Genomic DNA, 20,050 nt, shown 5'->3' with positions numbered 1-20,050 from the left:
GACTTGTCTGTACATAAATATGAGTTTTATTTCCAAACAATATCAAAACAATTCAACTGAACAAATATTCTGATGCCTCGAGACATGATGAAAACAACTCGCTCCACAAACTCTGTGTGTGTGTTAGTGGTGTGATGTGTTGCTGTGTGTGTGTGTGTGTGTGTTAGTGGTGTGATGTGTTGCTGTGTGTGTGTGTGTGTGTGTGTGTGAGTGAGAGATGTGTTGCTGTGTGTGTGTGTGTGTGTGTGTGTGTGAGATGTGTTGAGGTGTGTGTGTGTGTGAGATGTGTTGAGGTGTGTGTGTGTGTGTGTGTGTGAGATGTGTTGAGGTGTGTGTGTGTGTGTGTGTGTGTGTGTGTGTGTGTTTTCTACTGGTAATAGAGCTCGAGGTTCATGCCGTCATGGATTTCATCTGACGCTCAGAGTCAAGGATATGAACGATATAAATGCACAAATGTCTCCAAAAACTGAGCACAAAAGATCAGGAACTAACTCATTTGATATAACACTGGTAACACTTTTACAATAATGTTTCATTTGTTACCTGCTTCAGTTCAATATTTCTTTAGTCAGCATGTATTAATCTCAATTACTGTTAGTTTGAACTGATACACTATTAAAATCAAATCTGTTAATACTGTTTAATGGACCTGAGCTAACCTGAACTAGTTAATAAACATACAAGTGTTGATTGTTAATGCTATCAAACATGAATAAATATGGAAACAAATGTTTCTCATTAACTATGTTATTTAGACCTTATTTTGAAGTGTTACTGATATATATATATATATATATATATATATATATATATATAAGTAACTAAGCAATGAAATGCTTTTCTGCCTCACATACACTGTTTGCACAGGTTTGAGATGAATTAAAGGAATAGTTCAGCCAAAAAATAAATAAAAATTAACATTTGCAGAAAGACATTATCGATACTCTGGCACCAAGTATCTATATATTTTTTGTGCTTGCCGCGCGTCTACATATAACGAACTTGAGATAAAATTGTGTCATGCGTGCGGTGCTCCGTTTTTATGATGAGGGTTGAAAAAGTACCAGGTTTAAATATATATATATATATATAAAGTTGATAAGCTGTTAAATGTGTTGGTTTACACAAAGAAATGTGTAAGCTTTTAATCAGCCCAAGAATAAAATGATTAATTCACTTAACATTTGTTAGTTAAATTTAGTTTTAGTTCAATTTGATTTACAGAATGTTTTGTGCCGTTTTCTTTGGACTTGAATAAAGACAGAAAACTTGCACTTAACCTTTTCACAGTCATTTTGTTTTCATAGTTAGATGTCGTGATGTATCGTTACAGGATTGTCTAGCAATATATCGATTATGGCAGAATCGCTGTATTCGTGATATTATTGCATCGTATGGATTCTCACCCGACACTGATGCAGTGACACATTTCTCCAAATCTGATGAAGAAACACACTCATCCTAATCTCGGATGGCCTGAGAGGGAGCACATTTTCATTTTGTGTGAAGGATACAGTCTCCCAGTGACACGTGGTCCTTGAATATGGTGTACCTGCACACAAACACACACAAACACGTCACGTTACAATCACGCTCGACTGCTGTGTTTTCCGCTCATCTGCTCAGCATTCGCTCTCACCATTTCTTGAGCACGATCTTGTCCCACCGAGTGCCGGTCTGCGCTGCGATCAGCTTCTTCAGGTCTCCGATCGTGTCCTCCTGACTGACACACACGGTAAAGACCAAAAACAACACAAACCACACCTGCTGCCTCATCAAGAACCAACAAACACACTCACACACTTCACAATACACACTCTCTCACAATACACACACACTCTCTCTCTCTCTCACAATACACACACACACTCTCTCTCACAATACACACACACACACTCTCTCACAATACACACACACACACACTCTCTCACAATACACACACACACACTCTCTCTCACAATACACACACACACTCTCTCTCACAATACACACACACACACTCTCTCACAATACACACACACACCTCTCTCTCACAATACACACACACTCTCTCTCACAATACACACACACACACTCTCTCTCACATATACACACACACACTCTCTCACAATACACACACACACACTCTCTCACAATACACACACACACTCTCTCTCACAATACACACACTCTCTCTCACAATACACACTCTCTCTCACAATACACACACACTCTCTCTCACACACACACACACACTCTCTCACAATACACACACATCTCTCTCACAATACACACTCTCTCTCACAATACACACACACACACTCTCTCACACAATACACACACACACTCTCTCACAATACACACACACTCTCTCACACAATACACACACACTCTCTCTACACACACACACACTCTCTCTCACAATACACACACACACTCTCTCACACAATACACACACTCTCTCTAATACACACACATCTCTCACAATACACACACACTCTCACAATACACACACTCTCTCACAATACACACTCTCTCTAATACACACACACTCTCTCACAATACACACACTCTCTCACAATACACACTCTCTCTCTCTCTCTCTCTCTCACACACACACACACACCTCACAATACACACTCTCTCTCTCTCTCTCTCACACACTCTCTCTCTCTCTCTCTCACACACACTCTCTCTCTCTCTCTCTCACACACTCTCTCTCTCTCTCTCTCTCTCACACACACTCTCTCTCTCTCTCTCACACTCTCTCTCTCTCTCTCTCACACACTCTCTCTCTCTCTCTCTCACACACACACACTCTCTCTCTCTCTCTCTCACACACACACACTCTCTCTCTCTCTCACACACACACTCTCTCTCTCTCTCTCTCTCACACACACACTCTCTCTCTCTCTCTCTCTCTCTCACACACACACACACACACACACACAAGGTCAAACAGGAGTTCAGTGTTTCAAAGGATACTTGCATTTGACCCGAACCTTCTTCCCCAGACGATCATTACAGACCACCTCAATCATCTCTGAAACACAATCACGGAGCTCTCAGTACTAGAGGCTTCATGCTGTATATACATTGCATTCTGTCAGTGACCTCTTTATATAATTATTACTAAAGTAATGTTGGGGGTTATCCGTTTATTGTGATTATTTTAATCGCAGCGTTGTTATTATGGCTTTAACTCTTCCAGAAGCATTTATTTCATAAAAGGCGATGTGTTTCACTTAAACAAGCAAATGCATCACACTTTATAGCATATAACAAAAAAGTAATATTGAACACATGTATAAATAACCCGTAAACGGGACGATTTCTACCTGATTTTTGTCGTTTGTTCCCGCAGATGATCAGACGCGTTTCTCTCGCAGGCGTTTGCCGTAAACCAGAGCCGTGAAGAAAACATCCGCTCACATTTGACCAATCAGATGCACGCACCTTTGACTGACAGCGAGTTTCGCCAATGATATTCAAAGAAGAGTCCGTAGGACGAGTTCACCATGGAAATTGCCGCTAACCGATTTAAGGCGTCGTGAATGTCTTATTTAAAATCACATCAGTTCCATTTTAAGTCTAGTTTTATTAAATAACATATATATATATACACACACACACACATTTTTTTTTATCTCTCTCTCTCTCTCTCTCTCTCTCAATTCAATTCAATTCAATTCAGCTTTATTAGCATGACTGTGTAGCACAATGTTGCCAAAGCATTAACACACACACACACATATATATATATATATATATATAACAACAACATAAAAAAACAACATAAATAATAATAAATAAAATCCATCTAAATAAATGAAAAGATAAAGTAAGTCAGTTTAGAGTTAATCATGTTTAACCTTCTGTGAGATTGTGAATGGTTAACACATATTTAGCAGTGAGTGCAGCTGTGTTATCATCTTCTCCGAGTAAGAAGGGCATCTTCTCAGTATCACTAAGTTCAGTAAATCATGGGATCAATGCTTCAAATCTGGGGAGAAGTGTTTCCCTCACATTGTGATATTTAGGACACATCAGCAGAAAGTGTTTCTCGTTCTCTATTTGTTCTCTCTCTCTCTCTCTCTCTCTCTCTTTAAAATTTCCCACAATTTGTAATCTTCATTATTTCTCACTTTTTTTATTCTGCACTTTTTTATTCCCTACATTTTTCTAAAATGTTTCATCTTTATTTACTCCGGTTTTTATTTTCTGCAGTTTTAATCTTTATTTATGTCCTTTAAATGTATGACTTTCTACACTTTTAATCTATATTTTATTTATTTTATTTCTCACATTTTTAAATTGCATTTATGTTCTACAATTTTTAGGATTCATATTTTTTGTAAAATTTTTAATATATAAACATTTCTGACAATATTTCCTAGTTTATCATATAATTATAATACAGTTGCAGTGGGGTCCAAAACTCCCTAATCACTAGTGAAAGTGCTTCTTTTATCTTTTATTCTTTTATTTAAGATCCAAGAATCATTTTATATCTAGGCTATACGTTATATCTTTATTTATCTTTTATTTTTTACTTTTACTTGTTATATATCTTGACTTTTATATATCTATATTTGACCAATCACTGTCTATTTTGATTACTGAATACGAATTTTTCATTTAAATAATAGCATAAAGAATAATAAGGCGTGCTTCAATTTGTAATTCAGAAATAATTATTCCAAATTAATCAACACAAAAAAAATAAAATAAAATAAGTGTTGTTTTCTGATGTTTCAAACAGACAAAAGCGTGCCGAGGTGTGCGCGGGCGCCCTCTGCCGGTCGATCCGGTCACAGCAACAGCAGCGGCGGGGCATCAGATCACAGCCGCACCGAACCGAGCCACACCGACACCGACAGCACCTTCACATCATGTCCGACGACGAGAAGCTGCCGTCCGGATGGGAGAAGCGCATGAGCCGGAGTTCAGGTGAGGCTCAGCGGCGCCGCGGCGCAGTTAAACCCGGAACAGAGTCGCTGTTTGTGCGCATGTGAGCAGATGCGCATGCTAACTGGCTAACGTTAACCGACACCGAACCGCGCCAAAACACTGCGAAACCCGCCCCGAATAACGGACCGCTGGCTTACAGCCGCCACGAACCCCTGATTCAGAGCCGGTCAGTGCAGAGATGAGTAAAAACACCAGACACACGGTATCTGGGCATCTGATTACCTGGATGTGTGCATTTCTGAACAAACGTCTGGGCCAGGCTGCTGTTTGGCCATCTGAGGGTTAACTGCTCGTTTTCCCTGTTCAGTCCCAGTTATATCTCCACAGTCTAGTAGTCAATGGATACTTTTTGTGTTGTCAGGTATTGTAGTGCAATAAATGTTAATGTAACCTCACTGGTTAGTGTTGTTGTAGATCACTGACAGACACTGTGAGGATGATCAGGTCACTGAAGGGTTAACTCCGTTATAATGACCAGCTGACTCAACCCTGTACGGCAGGGATGGGCACCTTCGGTCCTGGAGGGCCGGTGTCCTGCAGAGTTTAGCTCCAACCCTAATCAAACACACCTGAAGAAGCTAACCGATGTCTTCAAGATCACTAGAAAGTTACAGGCAGGTGTGTTTGATTAGTGTGTCCCTCCAGGACCGAAGGTGCCCATCCCTGCTCGACGGACACATTGGCAATTGAATCATAGTACATTTTTTAAATTTAATATATATATATGTATATATATGTATGTGTGTGCAGTGTTGGGAGTAACGCATTACAAGTAACACGAGTTACGTAATCAGATTACTTTTTTCAAGTTACTAGTAAAGTAACTCATTACTTTTTAATTTACAAGAAAATATCGGAGTTACTTTTTCAATAAAGTAACGCCAGTTACTTTGTTTTTCCATTTATTGATTGACAGCTCTCCTGTGCCCATGTTGAGAGAAATCAGAAGTACAGAGGCGTTGTGTGTGAACATGATGTTACTGTAGTTCTAGACTAAATGTGAATGTGCATTAATTCATCTCACTCGCAAAAAACTGATTTAGTATTCAACAAAATGAATTCAAACTCAGAATATGACGCAAACCTGCAATAATTAAATATGTTAAATAACACAAATGTATCTAATCCCATTTTATTAACCGATGTCTTTGCTGCTGACTTTTGATGATCCAGTTCAACCATAATAAAAAGCAAAAATGACTTTAGATAAACTAACAATTGTGCTTCATTGTTTTTTGTATTGCTGAAGAGTGTTGAACCTTCTTCTCCTGCGCTCTACTGTACAGACGTGAATTTACTTTTCCTTCAGCCTGAGGCTTATTCATTACACTCTTTGGTGTGAAAGGGTTTTTACATTTGCTATAAATAGAACTTATTATATTAAACACAATCAAGCCCTGCTCATATTTATAAAGTAACACAAAAGTAACATAACACATTACTTTCCATTAAAAAGTAACTAAGTAACTTAATTAGTTACTTTTTTAAGGGTGTAACGCGATATTGTAATTAGGGCTGCACGATATATCGTTTCAGCATCGATATCGCGATATGCACATCCGCGATAGTCACATCGCAGGATGTGCGATTTTTAGTATACTGACCGTTATATTTATACTGTATATATGTGAACACTGAATTCCATTCAGTTCCGTGTCTATTTGTGCCTGAAATGACACATACGCGCGAAACTGTCAAAATGCATGTCTCTGCAAGTATCCTTGTAAACACAGTTGCTTATGGCTTAGGTGAAGGTAAAAAATTGATAAAGAAAATGGATAGTATAGGCTCACAGCAGTTTAATGTTCCTAAGGCTTTCAGTGTCATGAATGTTAATCAAACAGCAAAACACAGAGAAAAATCACTTTTGTAGCTTTAACAGATTTATTAGATTTAATTTATACAGTGTTATTTTACATTTGATTATTCAACCAGTATACCTGAATACTGTTAGACTTACTGGAAAAAATAGCTTTTCAAGTCATCTGGAGTTTTTTTATTTATTTATTTTTTTTTTTCATATCGCAATATATATCGCAGAAATACAAAATATCGCAATGTGAGTTTTTTCCAATATCGTGCAGCCCTAATTGTAATGCATTACTTTTAAAAGTAACTTTCCCCAACATTGTGTGTTTGTGTATATATATGTGTGTGTGTGTATATATGTGTATATGTATCTTTTAAATGTTAAAAAAAAATTAAATAATGAGGAAAATCTGGTTAATTCTAATGCTACACGTGTCATAATTCATCTTAATTAGTCCTTAAATAGGCCCCATGTTCTGTATGTAACGCATAATCTGCTGTTGTGATTTATGTTGATTTGGGATGAGAATGAGCTGAGTGTGTGTGTGTCTCAGGGCGAGTTTATTACTTCAATCACATCACTAACGCGAGTCAGTGGGAGCGGCCCAGCGGAGCGGGGGCTGATGGAGCGGGCGAGCTGGAGAAGGTCCGCTGCTCTCACCTGCTGGTCAAACACAACCAGTCGCGCCGGCCGTCCTCCTGGAGAGAGGAGAACATCACGCGCAGCAAAGAGGAGGCGCTGCAGCTCATTCACAGTAAGAGCCGCACGCGTGTGTCAGCGTACACGTGCTGTGTGAGGTGCACTTATTAATTCAGACGTGTGTGTGTGTAGAGTACATTGAACAGATCAAGTCTTGCGAGGAGGACTTTGAGAGTTTGGCGTCTCAGTTCAGCGACTGCAGCTCGGCGAGGAACGGAGGAGACCTGGGCTTGTTTGGCAGGGGTAAGACGAAGAGATGCGCCATTATCAGCATCATCTGCTGTAAACTGATTACTGCGTGCTTTAACATTGAGTAAAAGTTGTGTAAGCATAGATGCAACATACAGCATTGATGTAGTCACTGCGTTAAACTAAACCAGACATTAATCTAAAGTACAGCAGTAATACTTATGCTGTACGGTTTCATTTGATAACGTTAGATATTTATTGTAAATAAATACAATAATATGTATTTATATTTGTGCCAAATGCGACACCTGGGCACAGAATTAATCCGTTAATCCGTTAAACTAGTGCGCGTACGAGTGCCTTCTTTCACTGCACGGTTCTATTAAAATGCATTTACAATGATCACATAATTTAAGATATGGGGGCAGAAAATATATTGCCTATATTTTATATCATTAATATCACACGGAGAGTGCTGTTTTTTTTTTTCTCCAAAAGTCAGCATGATTACAAATGTGATGTTGATTTTATGCAACAGTTCAATAAACAAGACGTTAATATCAAGAGACTTACATTTTAGACACCATATAGAGCAAAAGAAGCAGGAAATTTTGCCAACAAAAATCACTCTAGCACTGTTTTTGCGTCTCTGAGCAACATGACAGTGTTTGGTTCCTGAATGAATCAACCGTTTAAATGATTCGGTTCAATCGCAGTGACTCACTTATTAACACTGACTTGCTGCCACCTGCTGTCGGTTTTAATTTCACATTTAAAGTATCTTCGTTTTATGTTTCAAATATAAAAATTGATCAATCTCAGCTAATGTTAATTTCAACGTTAACCAATACAATATGAAAGTTCAAAGTTACATCTGTTAATATTATTTAATGAACCCGAGCTAATGAACTTACAATGAACTGACGTGTTTTTATGAAATAAGTTACAAAATTATTATTAAATACTGTAACAAATGACTCATTGTTAGTTAATGATAGAAAATGCATTAACTTAATTAGCTTTAAGTGTTAATAATCTTAAATGATGTGGGAAAGCGATATTATGAACGGTGTTATTTTTTTAACATTGATTTATTAATAGGCTAACATCTTAAATTTGTCGTCTTATTTTACACACGCGCGTGTGTGTGTTTTGATCAGTTTTAGTAGTTTTATTCTTAATTGTATTAATATATACTTAGTTTTAGGTATTTTAGTATTTCAAGTCAAACTAAATTAAAATGAGAATTGTTGCCTTGGAAAGTAGATTAAATAAAAAGTTCTCACAATGATATAAATTTATATACTTATTTTAATATTTTATTTGTTTTATTTCAAGTAAAAATATAAATTGTTTTAGTTTGTTAACTGTAATTGCCTTGGTTATGAAGTTACATGAAGTGCAAAATTTTATCCATTGTGTGCTATCTACATATTTTCTCTGACTCTCTCTCTCTCTCTCTCTCTCTCTCTGTGTGTGTGTGTGTGTGTGTGTGTGTGTCAGGTCAAATGCAGAAGCCGTTTGAAGACGCCTCGTTCGCGCTGAAGATCGGAGACATGAGCGGCCCAGTGTTCACCGATTCAGGAGTTCACATCATCCTGAGAACCGGATAACGGCCGGATTCCCTCTCCGTCACACCTTCATTTGTTCATCCCGCAGATAACACACACATTACACACACTATCCCAGGATTCCTTATCTTAATCTGTTTCCCTGAAAAACCTCACCTGGCTTGTCAGAGCTGCACGTTAAGTCCATTAGGTATTTCAGTCACCGTACATGTTACAGATCCCTTTTGACAGGCCGCGAATCCTGCATCTCTACCCAGCATTCCTTCATCCGGCTTGGCTAAACGCTCGCATGATCTGCTGTCCTGCGGCGGCGCTGGTGCCTGAACGTCACAGGACCAGCTCTGATGATGGACAGTAGACGATCGTATGACAGATCTCAAAAAAATGACCAATAAAATTTACCATGTCACTAAAGAAAATGCTCCTGTTTTATCTCTAAGCATGAAATTATCTTTAGCTTAGTGAATCACTTTTTCTGGTTACGGGGAAAAAACTCCCTTCTTAGACACTCTCACTGGGGGGGGGTCTTTTTACAGTAGCATTAGTACCAATTCAATTCTGTACCCGCTTGTAGTCAACCGCTTTTAAATGCTCCTGTGTGTTTTTGTGTGCGCGCTCTGGTTTCAAATTACACAAGTTTATTTAGTGTTTCTGCCGCATTGAGTATTATAGCAAATCATACGTTCTGTGTAAATAAGAGAATGATTTTTATTGTTTAGTTAGTGATTGAGTACATCAGGAGCTCGGTCAGTGGCGCTATAAGAGTAGCCTTTGCTCGGTTTCTCTACATAATCCATTAACAAGTTTCAGGAGTGTAAAAATTGTTCCGTCAGTCATTGCTATGATTGACAGTGATAACTAACACTGGGCTTGAAGAACTATCCGACAAGCCAAAGTCAAAAATATACCTGTGCATTAAGTGATGCAGAGTAACAAAACTACAACAGCAACAAATCTGTGTTGGCTGAATATATTTAGCAGCTTCTACGGTTAAAGATAAAACTTTTTTGATGTGTGCTTTTTAAGGCAATGTTTAAAAACTGTAGTTTTTAAATATTTTGAAATGTCTTTAGATTGAATTTAAGGCATTATTATTTAATTTTACTTGCTATACTACTTCAGAACAGTACTGAAAAGTGTTGTAATAGCCATTTTATAATAAATTCAAAATCCAAGACGTAGGGAGTGGAAATGGCAACTGAGCTGGGCTGCGTTTCCCAAATGCATTGTAAGCCTAAGTTGATCGTCGATACATTGGTTTCAATGGGTCTACGATGGACTTAAGCTTACGATGCTTCTGGGAAACGCAGCCCAGATGAGTGATCCTCTGCTGCCATCTACTGGATATAATGGTAATTTCATGTAACTGTCATCTTAAAAGTTGTTTTCCACCAGAATTTTTGGCAATTTTTTTCATATCATCTCCAAGAATGAAAAGTGAATCTTTAAAATTAATTTTACTGCGTGTCTTTGTCACCTTTTTTCACCCATGATGAGTTTGCATCCCTGATAATGGAAAAAATAAAAATAATAAAAATATTAAGAAGTGCATTGTTCATCATAACGTCCAATTTAGAAATCTTCAACAGATGCATCTCTTTGATTAGCTCAGTGGTGTGATGGGCTTCATCTAGTCACCCCATTCCATTTTAGTGGGGATGAATCATTGACAGCATGTAGTGTGTTGTTGTTTAGGTTTGTTTTTGGCAGATGATTCTTCTGTCCGAGAGTATATAGCAACTTGTGCAATTAAATGTATAAAAGTTGTGAAATTCTGCACTCAATTATTTCAGTCACTATCAAATATCCAGCTTGCTCCTGTTGAAGAACAAACAAGGTGAGTCACCAAATCCAGTGATAATAAAAGATAAAAGATTCTGATCAGCTGAAGTTTTCCTATTATATTCACCATTCTGTATGAAAAAACAAAAGAGTGAATTGATATGTTTGTTCAAGAGTGTCAGTGGTCTTTCTCCTACAGCAGTAGGGTGAATATAGTTCTTTACATTCAGACTCATTCAGCGTAATGAGTGACCTATTTAGGTTGAATTCAGGCTGTTAATCTGTTATCTATTGTTTGAGTGGTTCTGGTATTTATGGAAAGCTGGTTAATGTATTTTTGAAAATAATTGTTAGTGTTTTGTTGATGATTTTAAGATTATTTGTGATTAAGTGGGTGGTATTTAAGAGCTTTCTGTGCATATAGGTGATTTGTAGTATTGGGGAGTTTCCGTTCTTTCACAATTTGTCTAATTCCTAAATGTGCGAAAAGAATGTTTTACCAAAATTTCTTAAAACGGACTTTGACACTGAGGAGGAGCCTGAACGTCGGATATTTAAAGGAGCGTTTGTCTCCTCTACAACTGGAGAACACCAACGGTGAGTTGCTGGTTTATTCTCTAGCATTTTCCTTGAAACCTGTCTGGACATTCAGATGTTTATATCATTTTATACAAAAGCACTAATACAATGAAGTGGTCTAAGTAAAGAATTATTTCATCTCTTTAAGGAAACAAAGATTTCTGCTGTGATCTACTGAGAAGATGGAGGTAAGTTCATCGGTGTCCAAAATTTCGTCACATTCCTACAGATTATTTTCACCTTTTCAGTGTGATGTTCATCTTTTTCTTTCGTGCAGATGATGGTGTTGGCAGCTCTTTTGCCTGTTTTATTGGGCTGTGATTGCGGTCATGATGTAAATAAACCGGTTGACTGGTCTGACATCTATAACTCAGGACAAACAGTCAGTGGGATTTACTCCATCTATCCAGCAGGTGACATTCCTGTCTGGGTTTACTGTCAGATGATCTCAGATGGGAAAGATGAAGACAAAGGAGGATGGACGGTACAAATGTGACTTTAGATCATTAAACACACATCAGAACATTCATCATGAATCATATATTCTGTATAAACCCATCACAGGTGATTCAGAGGAGAATGGATGGCAGTGTGAATTTCTATCGGCCGTGGAATCAGTACAAGAGAGGATTTGGGAATGTGGAGAGTGAATACTGGCTGGGTAAGATCTCACAGTGTGTGTTTGTGTGGATGTTCATGTTCTTCATGTGTATGTTTGTGTGCACTGTAAAAAATTGCTGTAAAATTTACAGAAACTTACTGGCAATTTTGGTTGCCAGTAAGACTGTAAATTTACAAAAGTTCTGTAAATCAATAATTACAATTGTACTGTAAAAATACAGCAAACACTTGCATGCTTTAAAATTGTTGTGATGGTGTAGAAACATTTGGTTAACTTAGAGTCCACTGAGAAGGAAATTTCTTAATATAAAACTGCGAACACTTAGTTTGTAATAGTAAAATTGCTAAAAACATGACTTTAACTCAAATCATTGCAGTTTATCATCAATTATAACACACGTGCATGTGGTAAAGCACTTAAAGAGATCATCACTGTATCAGCAACTCTGATGTCCTGCTGCTTTATTTAAAGACAGTAACTGTAGTGTTTGTGGCTCATCATTGACTGAAGCACAGGCTCTACTCTCCACCACAATGGTGACCCACAAAACTACATTAAACTAACAGATCTCTTTTGTGCAAAATAATACAGTTCAGTTAAATATTTACTCTCCTTATAGATAACACCTGCTGTTAACAAGCAGAATCACTGAATGAAAGAGAAACAAGAACTACAACTGACTTCAGTCACAGCCTTAGATGAACTCAACTGAAATACAAGACATCATTAAATCTCTCAAGATCTGATTAAACAACTCCACAAACAGCATTACCAGCTTCACACATTACAATTTGACTTTATTTCTCTCATATCTCTACAAAAATTATTTGAGAAGATTAGTTGTTTTATTGAAAGCATTTTGTTTGACCTCACCATTGTGGCGGTCAGGGTTTGCTTTAGTTGGGCTCTTGACCTTTTCTGGCTGCTGTAACTGTGTTTGTAGAGCACATTTGTTATAGCAAGAAAATCCAAGAAAATTTGTGATTATCTGGTTTTGATCGATTATTGATAATGAATCATTATCTAGTGGCTTGATTCACTGATCTCACTCAGAGACTGATCTTTAAATACATGGTGTGGGTTGTTTTGTTAGTTTGGTGTTGTTTACAATCGCTATACGACCCTGAATGAGACAAACTGCTACTGAAAAATTTTAAACATCTTATGCACAAAACAAAAATACTACAGAAACATTTAGACACACACAGACATCAAGAATCAGCGTATGAATCTCAACAATGGTGACAATCAAAAGCTTCATGCTGCAATGCATGCTGGGTAACAGCACAGTACAAAACTCACCCATGACTCCCAGCATGCACTGCGGCGTGAATAAATTATGCCACTGAATTGTCCACTTATTGTCTTTAATTCTTACTATGTGCTTTTATTTTTTTGTGTTGAGTTTTAGTAGCATGTTTTGTGATGTTCAGAGTTGATCTGTTTATTTATTTTGTTGATTGTCACGTTGTTGAGATTAAAGACAGTAACTGTAGAGTTGCTGATACAGTGATGATCTCTTTAAGTGCTATTGCTGATGATAAACTGCAACGATTTGAGTTAAAGTCATGTTTTTAGTAATTTTACTATTACAAATGAAGTGTTTGCAGTTTTATATTAAGAAATATTCTTTCTCAGTGGACTCAAATGAAATAAGTTTACCAAATGTTTACACACCATCACAACAATGTTACAGCATGCAAGAGTTTGCTGTATTTTTACTGTACAATTACAATTATTTATTTACAGAACTTTTGTAAATTTACAGTCTTACTGGCAGCCAAAATTGCCAGTAAGTTTCTGTAAATTTTACAGCAGTTTTTTTACAGTGTGGATGTTCATGTCCAGTGTTTGGTTGAACATGTTCTTCATGTGTGTGTTTGATCAGGGCTGGAGAACATGTACCAGCTGACACGCAACAGGAAGTACATGCTGAAAGTGGATATGGAGGACTTTGAAGGAAGGAAAGGTTTTGCTCTATACTCATTCTTCTCTGTGGATTGTGAATGTGCCGGATATCAGCTGGGAATTTCAGGATTCACTGATGGAGGAGCTGGTAAGACACTGTCAATTATACTCATGACAACACATTTCCAGTGGGTTATTGTCCTCAGTGATGCTCTTCCTCTCTGCAGGCGACTCTTTATCTGGCCATAATGGATTCAAGTTCTCCACCTTTGACAAGGACCAAGATACTGCAGATAATAGCTGTGCCAAACAGTATCTTGGGGCATTTTGGTACTCAGCCTGTCACAATACAAACCCCAATGGTGTGTATTTATGGGGTGAAGATCCAACCCATTACGCCATTGGTGTAGCTTGGTCATCATGGAAGAATTACGCAGTCAGTATGAAATCCATCAGCATGAAGATCAAACGTGTGTCTTAGAAACATTACAGTGCTTCTGAAAGGAAGATGTTTTTACCTCATTTTAGGACATTTTAAGGTTTTCATTCCTCTTTTTTCTGCATAAAGAATCATGTGAAAATCTGTCTTTGAATTGTTTGGCTGGTTGTGTAGTGTGTTAAAATCTTTTATGGAGTTACTGTTTACATGGTTCTTCACTCTATAAACTTTCAATAAACTCCTATAATGAATTTGTTCTTTCCTGATACTATCTAAACCTAAAAACGTGAATATGTCCAGATTTCAGCAATAATACTATGTTTCTGGAACATGAATGATTGATGCATATAGATTCAGTCATAGTGTGTTTACAGTAGGGATGCACCGAAATGAAAATTCTTGGCCGAAACCGAAAACCGAAAAAGAGGAAACCAAGGCCGAAAACCGAAAAAGAGGAAACCAAGGCCGAAAACCGAAACACCGAAAGAAATTATGCCAATTATTAGTACCATTGCATTTATGGCCATGACTGTGTACTAACTTTACTAAAATCAAGGCATTGCAATTGCATAAATTAATATTAAAATTTCAAAGAATAAATCAATTACAAATTATGCAAATATTTATTTAGCACATTGCAACAATGCACAGTATAAAATAAAATTCAAACTAAAATGTTTAACGTGACCCCACTCATGTGTACATTAAATAATAATGTACAGGCCTACTGGCCTGCTGAAAGGTTGTAAAATTAAATGTTCTCTCATAAAAACAAAGTGCATTTTAAATTTTTCTCTGTAGGAATACTACAAGAAAGTGCATTCAGAACAAGTGCAACTGCTTAAAGATACATTAATATTTTCTCTGTAGGCTTTCAACATAATAGTGTATCAAAACAAAGACTGCCATAGCCCATATGTTAACTTTTGTGTATGTTTATGCCCTTTGCCTTGACACCATCACTGGGAAACTTCCTTGCCTTTTCAAAAACGTCCGTCACAGACGGAGTGGGCGTGCTCGGAGGCGTTTCCCTTTTCTGTGCCACGTTCCTCTCATATTCAGCGTAGCGATCGGAATGTTTTGCATGCGATAGTCACGCGCATCTCGTCAGTGAAGCCGGTTCCGTGATTAGCGCTAAATCGCCATCACCTGTTTTCAAATGGAGCGTCATTTAATACACAGAGCCGTAGTTCACTGACAAGCTACGCAATATCACGTTCAATATCGCAGAATCGCCTGCGATATTTAACGTGATATTGCATAGCTTGTCAGTGAACTACGGCTCTGTGTATTAAATGCCGGTCCATTTGAAAACATCCGTCCACACCGCAGACATGTTGCTTCAGACAAGCACGTGCAGGTCGCGGTTTCTGTTTGCGTCATCACAACATTTCGGCCGTATTGTTTCGGTGATAAAAGTCTTTCGGCAGCCCAACTAAAGCAAACACTGACCTCGATAATGGTAATTCAAACAAAACTAAAACATCAACATCTAAAGTCAATCTGGTTAGTAACGTGTGAAGCTGGTGATACTGTTTGTGGAGTTGTTTAATCATCCTCTGCTGAGATCTTGAGAGATTTAATGTCTTCTTTTATCTTGTGTTGATTTCATCTAAGGCTGTGACTGAAGTCAGTTGTAGTTCTTGTATTTCTGCTCGTCTCGTCTCTTTTTTCTGTTCTTGTTTCCTTTCTTTCAGTGATTCAGTTTGTTAACAGCAGGTGTTCTTCACTAATGTTCAATCATCACTCAATTACTAAACTAATTATTTCATTAACTTTAACACTGCTTCAGTGTTACTTTTTTAACACTCTGAGTGTGGATTATATATACACTGGGAGTGTTGATTTAACACTGGAGGTTTTACTTTGTAGTTTCCTGCTTCCAGTCTGTTTTGTATTCTTTTTGTAGTTCTTTTAGCTCCCATTGTTACTCCCTGATTGTGTCCAGGTGTGTCTTGTTAGTCTATAACCCTGTATGTATATAAGCCATAAAGTTGCCTGTATTCATTGTCAGATCTGAATCACTTAGTTCAGCCATTATTGCTGCCACACAAGAGTCTCCAGCCGTCAGGGCTGCCACGTTAGAATCTACAATGAATGCCTCTGGGCTTTGGAAGCTGATTTCCAGAGTGACAGACCTACCACTGATGTAAGCGTGAGTGGCCAGCATCCCAAATCGGTGGCTGCAGGGCTCCAGTCCAGTGGCCCCAAGTCTTTAGGTCTCTGCGCTTCCAAGTCTGGTGGTCTTATGTCTGGGGGTCTTAGAAATCCTATTGCCATCAACTGCATTTTCTGTGATGGCTACCACTATCCTGTGTGTTTGTACTGCACACTGGAGACCATCCCTGAACTCTCCACCTGCTCTGAAACAGCCACGGGAGCTGTCCCTGAACTCTAGAGTGGAGATCTCCACCTGCTCCGACACGGCCTTGGAGACATCACTGAATTCCCAGTCTACTCTAACATGGCCAAAGAGGCCATTCCTGAACCTTCTGCCTGTCCGGTTGCGGTCAAGGAGGTCTTTGTCTGCTCCGACACGACCACAGAGGCCATCCCTGAAATCTTTTGTTAATACAATTTATATTTCTTCGTTTAATATAAATGTGTATTGTTGCTGGGTTTTCATAAAAAAATAAATAAAATAACAATGAATCACAAACGTTTTAAATAAGGGAAAATACCTTATTTGTTTGGGTTACAATAAGGCTATATCCATCTTATTCAATTGGTTAATAAAAGTTAGATGTTTAATATATGCAAATATGCCATTGTAGCTACTATTTTATGGCTGATGTGTTTTAATTAATAAGGTAATAAACCACAAACTAAGATCGTTTTAAGGTAGCCTAATGCTGAGTTCACACTGCACGATTTTAGCCCGATTTTTCACTCGCCGACAGGTTTTGATAAATCGCCGGTAAATGCCTGAAATCGGAGGCAAATCGGCTCTCGTTCACGCGATGCGCCTTTGATAATTTTTTGCATTAGAATATACAGAACAGGTAGGCTACATGAAGATGAAGAAGGGGCTAGGGTTTTTCCTGTAAATAATATTCTTCTATAAAGGACAAAAGATTTATTGCATTTTTTCCTTTTTATCACTTTGAGGGCTATAAGAAATAAACTCATTATAAAATGCACAAAACGTTGGTTTCACTTTTAAGTAGGCTATTTAGATTTATGTAGGCCTATATAAAAATTTCCCAGCAGAAGTGTGTTTGTTAACAAGTCATTCTTTGTTAATTATTGTGTGTTCGGGGAGGACTTATAGACCATAATAATATCAGCGTGATCTTGCATTATTACCTTATCACTTCTTGAGTGTGTTTGGCTGTAATTTGCGGACCAGACAGAGTTGTCGGCGATTCTTCCTATTGTAAAGTCATGCAGTGTGTAATCTCCTGTCGCCGATCCATCATGCAGTGTGAACAGAGCAGCGACTGAATGCTACCCCAGATAGTCGTGCAGTGTGAAAACAACGGTGATTCGATGACTTTGAAAATTGTGCGAAAACCATATTTAGCCTATTTGTGTGTTAAACTTGGGTAAAACTTAGTACAATGACAAATTTACCTAGCCTATATTAAACTATTTTATTATACAGCCTGTGTTTTTTTCCCCCCCTACATTAATAATAATGAGCCATAAGCATTAATTTAAAGGAAGGGGAAAATCCAAAACCCTTTCAGTTTGATATGTTTAATGAGTTGAAACGACGTTCACACACTTTACACCTCTGTCTGTAATATATCTGCTTGTTTTACACTCTTTGGCCACCAGGTGGTATTGTGAGCAAATGAAGCCTCGAGAAATTAACCCTTTTGTGAACCACTTGGCTGAAATCTTCAAAGCTTCATGAGGCTTATCTCGCCGTCACTACCTCCAGATGACCCAGAGGTCAAAGTGGACTGCACTGCACTGCACAGCATACCTTTGCCTACCAGGTTTCAGAGACGCCTACCCGTCAGTTTCTAAGCTACTTTTCTGATTTTGCAAGACTTAAAATTCTGTAATATGGATGCTCAAAGTCAAGGAGACGCTTAAGAAAACAATATGATACCTCCTTTCCACCAGCAGGAACCAGGTGCTAGTTCAGAGCCAGTGCTATTGCCGGTTCTTAGTTGGTTCGACTGGCGAGCCCTTTAAGAACCGGTTGCTTTTCCACTGGCTAGAGAGCCACCACAGAGCCAGGTCTTACGTCACTGAATACGTTTCATGTTTCGGTTCATTTGGCCTCGGCAGCGCCAAACATAACAGACTTGTTCGAGGTGCATCAGCGCCACGCAGACAGATGGATAGATCGATCGCCACACGACACACCAAAGCACCGTGAGAGTTTAGCTGCTATTTCAAATATGGCGGTCCAAAGTTTCTGTTCGTCTTGTTGGTCACGGTAACGCCGCTCCAGCCCCTGATGCAAGCGATTCTTCCTTCTAGTCCAGCAATGTTTTGGTGCTACTTACAAACCGCTTTTCCTGGTTCGGAGCTGGTGCTTTGGGTGTCGAAAGACAAAGAACCGGTTTGAAACAAGGCTCTGGCTCTGAACCAGCACTGGAACTGCCTTGGTGGAAAAGGGGTATGAGAGTAGGAGGGAGGCTTGCTAAGGCTGCCATGCCTGAGGAAAGAAAGGCGTTCTGTTATTTTGTCTGAGGATCAGGCTTTTTCCTGACTTATCTTGAAGGATATACATCAGCAATTGGGCCATGCAAGAAGAAATGGATAAAGCCAGAAAGAAGCTTTATGGTGGGAGACATTGTCATCATGGATCTCATAGCTCCTCACAGCTCCTGTTGGGAAGAATAGTCTAAACCAGGGGTGGCGAATGTTGGTCCTGGAGAGCCGCAGCCCTTCAGAGTTTTGCTTCCACCCTAATCAAACACACCTGAACAAGCTAATCAAGGTCTGAAGGGTTACTAGGAAACTACAGGCAGGTGAGTTTTAATTAGGGTTGGAGCTAAACTCTGCAGGGCTGTGGCTCTCCAGGACTGGAGTTAGCCACCCCTGGTCTATATCCTGATATAAGTGGATTTGTCCAACTTATGTCGGGCTCAAGCTGTGCGATTTTTAATAGTCCTTTATTATTGTTGCTTGTAAGACTGTACGAACATGATGATCATGTCACACTGTGGGATCTCAGTTGTCATTAATGTCAGACTGTAGGACAGTCAAGACACATTGAAAATGGGTGCACGCAAGAAAACTTGTCCGGAGTTTTACATTATGAACCCATACACATTCTGTGACTGCGAGCCGCATTACACGCGGGGCTGAAATGTTAGCTATCATGAAAAGAATATGAATGACGCAATAGTGGCATATTTAAGAAGAATAGTGTAAGCAGCACTACACACCCACGTGAAAACAGCAGCAAGCGAAGGATGGAAGCGCCAGAGTTTATGGCGGTTAGAAGAAATCTCTAGCATTAATTCTGATCAGGGCTTGTCTTGAGACAGTTTGATGTTCGTCGTAGGAGAAGTCACAGTGCAGGACTGTGCGCCAAA

General features: G+C 38.6%; 3 protein-coding genes across 6 annotated transcripts; 2 read left to right on the top strand and 1 right to left on the bottom strand.

Annotated features, from left to right (window-relative positions):
* Window positions 1–31: 31 nt before the first annotated feature.
* ubl5 (ubiquitin like 5) lies at window positions 32–5,471 on the bottom strand. 4 transcript variants are annotated; one of them, XR_009269994.1, is made up of 7 exons: window positions 3,318–3,462; window positions 2,965–3,022; window positions 1,640–1,723; window positions 1,515–1,552; window positions 364–411; window positions 255–316; window positions 32–211 (listed from the first exon to the last, which is right to left on the bottom strand). XR_009269994.1 is itself a non-coding variant. In XM_058769514.1 (6 exons), the coding sequence occupies exons 2-5, from the start codon at window positions 3,018–3,020 to the stop codon at window positions 368–370; spliced, it is 222 nt and encodes a 73-aa protein (XP_058625497.1). In that variant the 5' UTR covers window positions 3,021–3,022; window positions 3,318–3,462; the 3' UTR covers window positions 32–316; window positions 364–367. The 4 variants fall into 4 exon arrangements, 3 of the variants coding, with proteins under 3 accessions (XP_058625497.1, XP_058625509.1, XP_058625488.1); XM_058769514.1 differs by having other exon boundaries at window positions 32–316; XM_058769526.1 differs by lacking the exons at window positions 32–211; window positions 255–316; window positions 3,318–3,462 and adding an exon at window positions 5,173–5,471 and having other exon boundaries at window positions 320–411.
* pin1 (peptidylprolyl cis/trans isomerase, NIMA-interacting 1) lies at window positions 4,765–9,638 on the top strand. The gene is made up of 4 exons (XM_058769490.1): window positions 4,765–4,929; window positions 7,314–7,514; window positions 7,592–7,702; window positions 9,152–9,638. Exons 1-4 carry the CDS (start codon window positions 4,872–4,874, stop codon window positions 9,259–9,261), a joined length of 480 nt encoding a protein of 159 aa, XP_058625473.1. The 5' UTR covers window positions 4,765–4,871; the 3' UTR covers window positions 9,262–9,638.
* A 1,624-nt stretch (window positions 9,639–11,262) lies between these two features.
* On the top strand, window positions 11,263–14,784 carry LOC131536503 (microfibril-associated glycoprotein 4-like). The gene is made up of 6 exons (XM_058769481.1): window positions 11,263–11,598; window positions 11,729–11,768; window positions 11,858–12,064; window positions 12,145–12,241; window positions 14,091–14,258; window positions 14,338–14,784. Exons 2-6 carry the CDS (start codon window positions 11,763–11,765, stop codon window positions 14,589–14,591), a joined length of 732 nt encoding a protein of 243 aa, XP_058625464.1. The 5' UTR covers window positions 11,263–11,598; window positions 11,729–11,762; the 3' UTR covers window positions 14,592–14,784.
* The last annotated feature ends 5,266 nt before the right edge of the window (window positions 14,785–20,050 follow it).

This window comes from Onychostoma macrolepis, chromosome 01 (assembly GCF_012432095.1).
Source record: "Onychostoma macrolepis isolate SWU-2019 chromosome 01, ASM1243209v1, whole genome shotgun sequence".
Taxonomy (NCBI): Eukaryota; Metazoa; Chordata; class Actinopteri; order Cypriniformes; family Cyprinidae; genus Onychostoma; species Onychostoma macrolepis.
This window is presented reverse-complemented; position numbering and strand designations above follow the sequence as displayed.

Excerpts from the sequence above, each read along its gene's own strand:
- ubl5 (XM_058769526.1), bottom strand. The coding sequence starts at position 3,020 with ATGATTGAGGTGGTCTGTAATGATCGTCTGGGGAAGAAGGTTCGGGTC. Across the intron at positions 1,553-1,639 it reads AAGATCGTGCTCAAGAAATG|GTACACCATATTCAAGGACC; the intron begins GTGAGAGCGAAT and ends GTTTGTGTGCAG. Across the intron at positions 412-1,514 it reads CCACGTGTCACTGGGAGACT|ATGAAATCCATGACGGCATG; the intron begins GTATCCTTCACA and ends TCTGAGCGTCAG.
- pin1 (XM_058769490.1), top strand. The coding sequence starts at position 4,872 with ATGTCCGACGACGAGAAGCTGCCGTCCGGATGGGAGAAGCGCATGAGC. Across the intron at positions 4,930-7,313 it reads GCGCATGAGCCGGAGTTCAG|GGCGAGTTTATTACTTCAAT; the intron begins GTGAGGCTCAGC and ends TGTGTGTCTCAG. Across the intron at positions 7,515-7,591 it reads GGCGCTGCAGCTCATTCACA|AGTACATTGAACAGATCAAG; the intron begins GTAAGAGCCGCA and ends GTGTGTGTGTAG.
- LOC131536503 (XM_058769481.1), top strand. Across the intron at positions 12,065-12,144 it reads AAGACAAAGGAGGATGGACG|GTGATTCAGAGGAGAATGGA; the intron begins GTACAAATGTGA and ends AACCCATCACAG. Across the intron at positions 12,242-14,090 it reads GGAGAGTGAATACTGGCTGG|GGCTGGAGAACATGTACCAG; the intron begins GTAAGATCTCAC and ends GTGTTTGATCAG.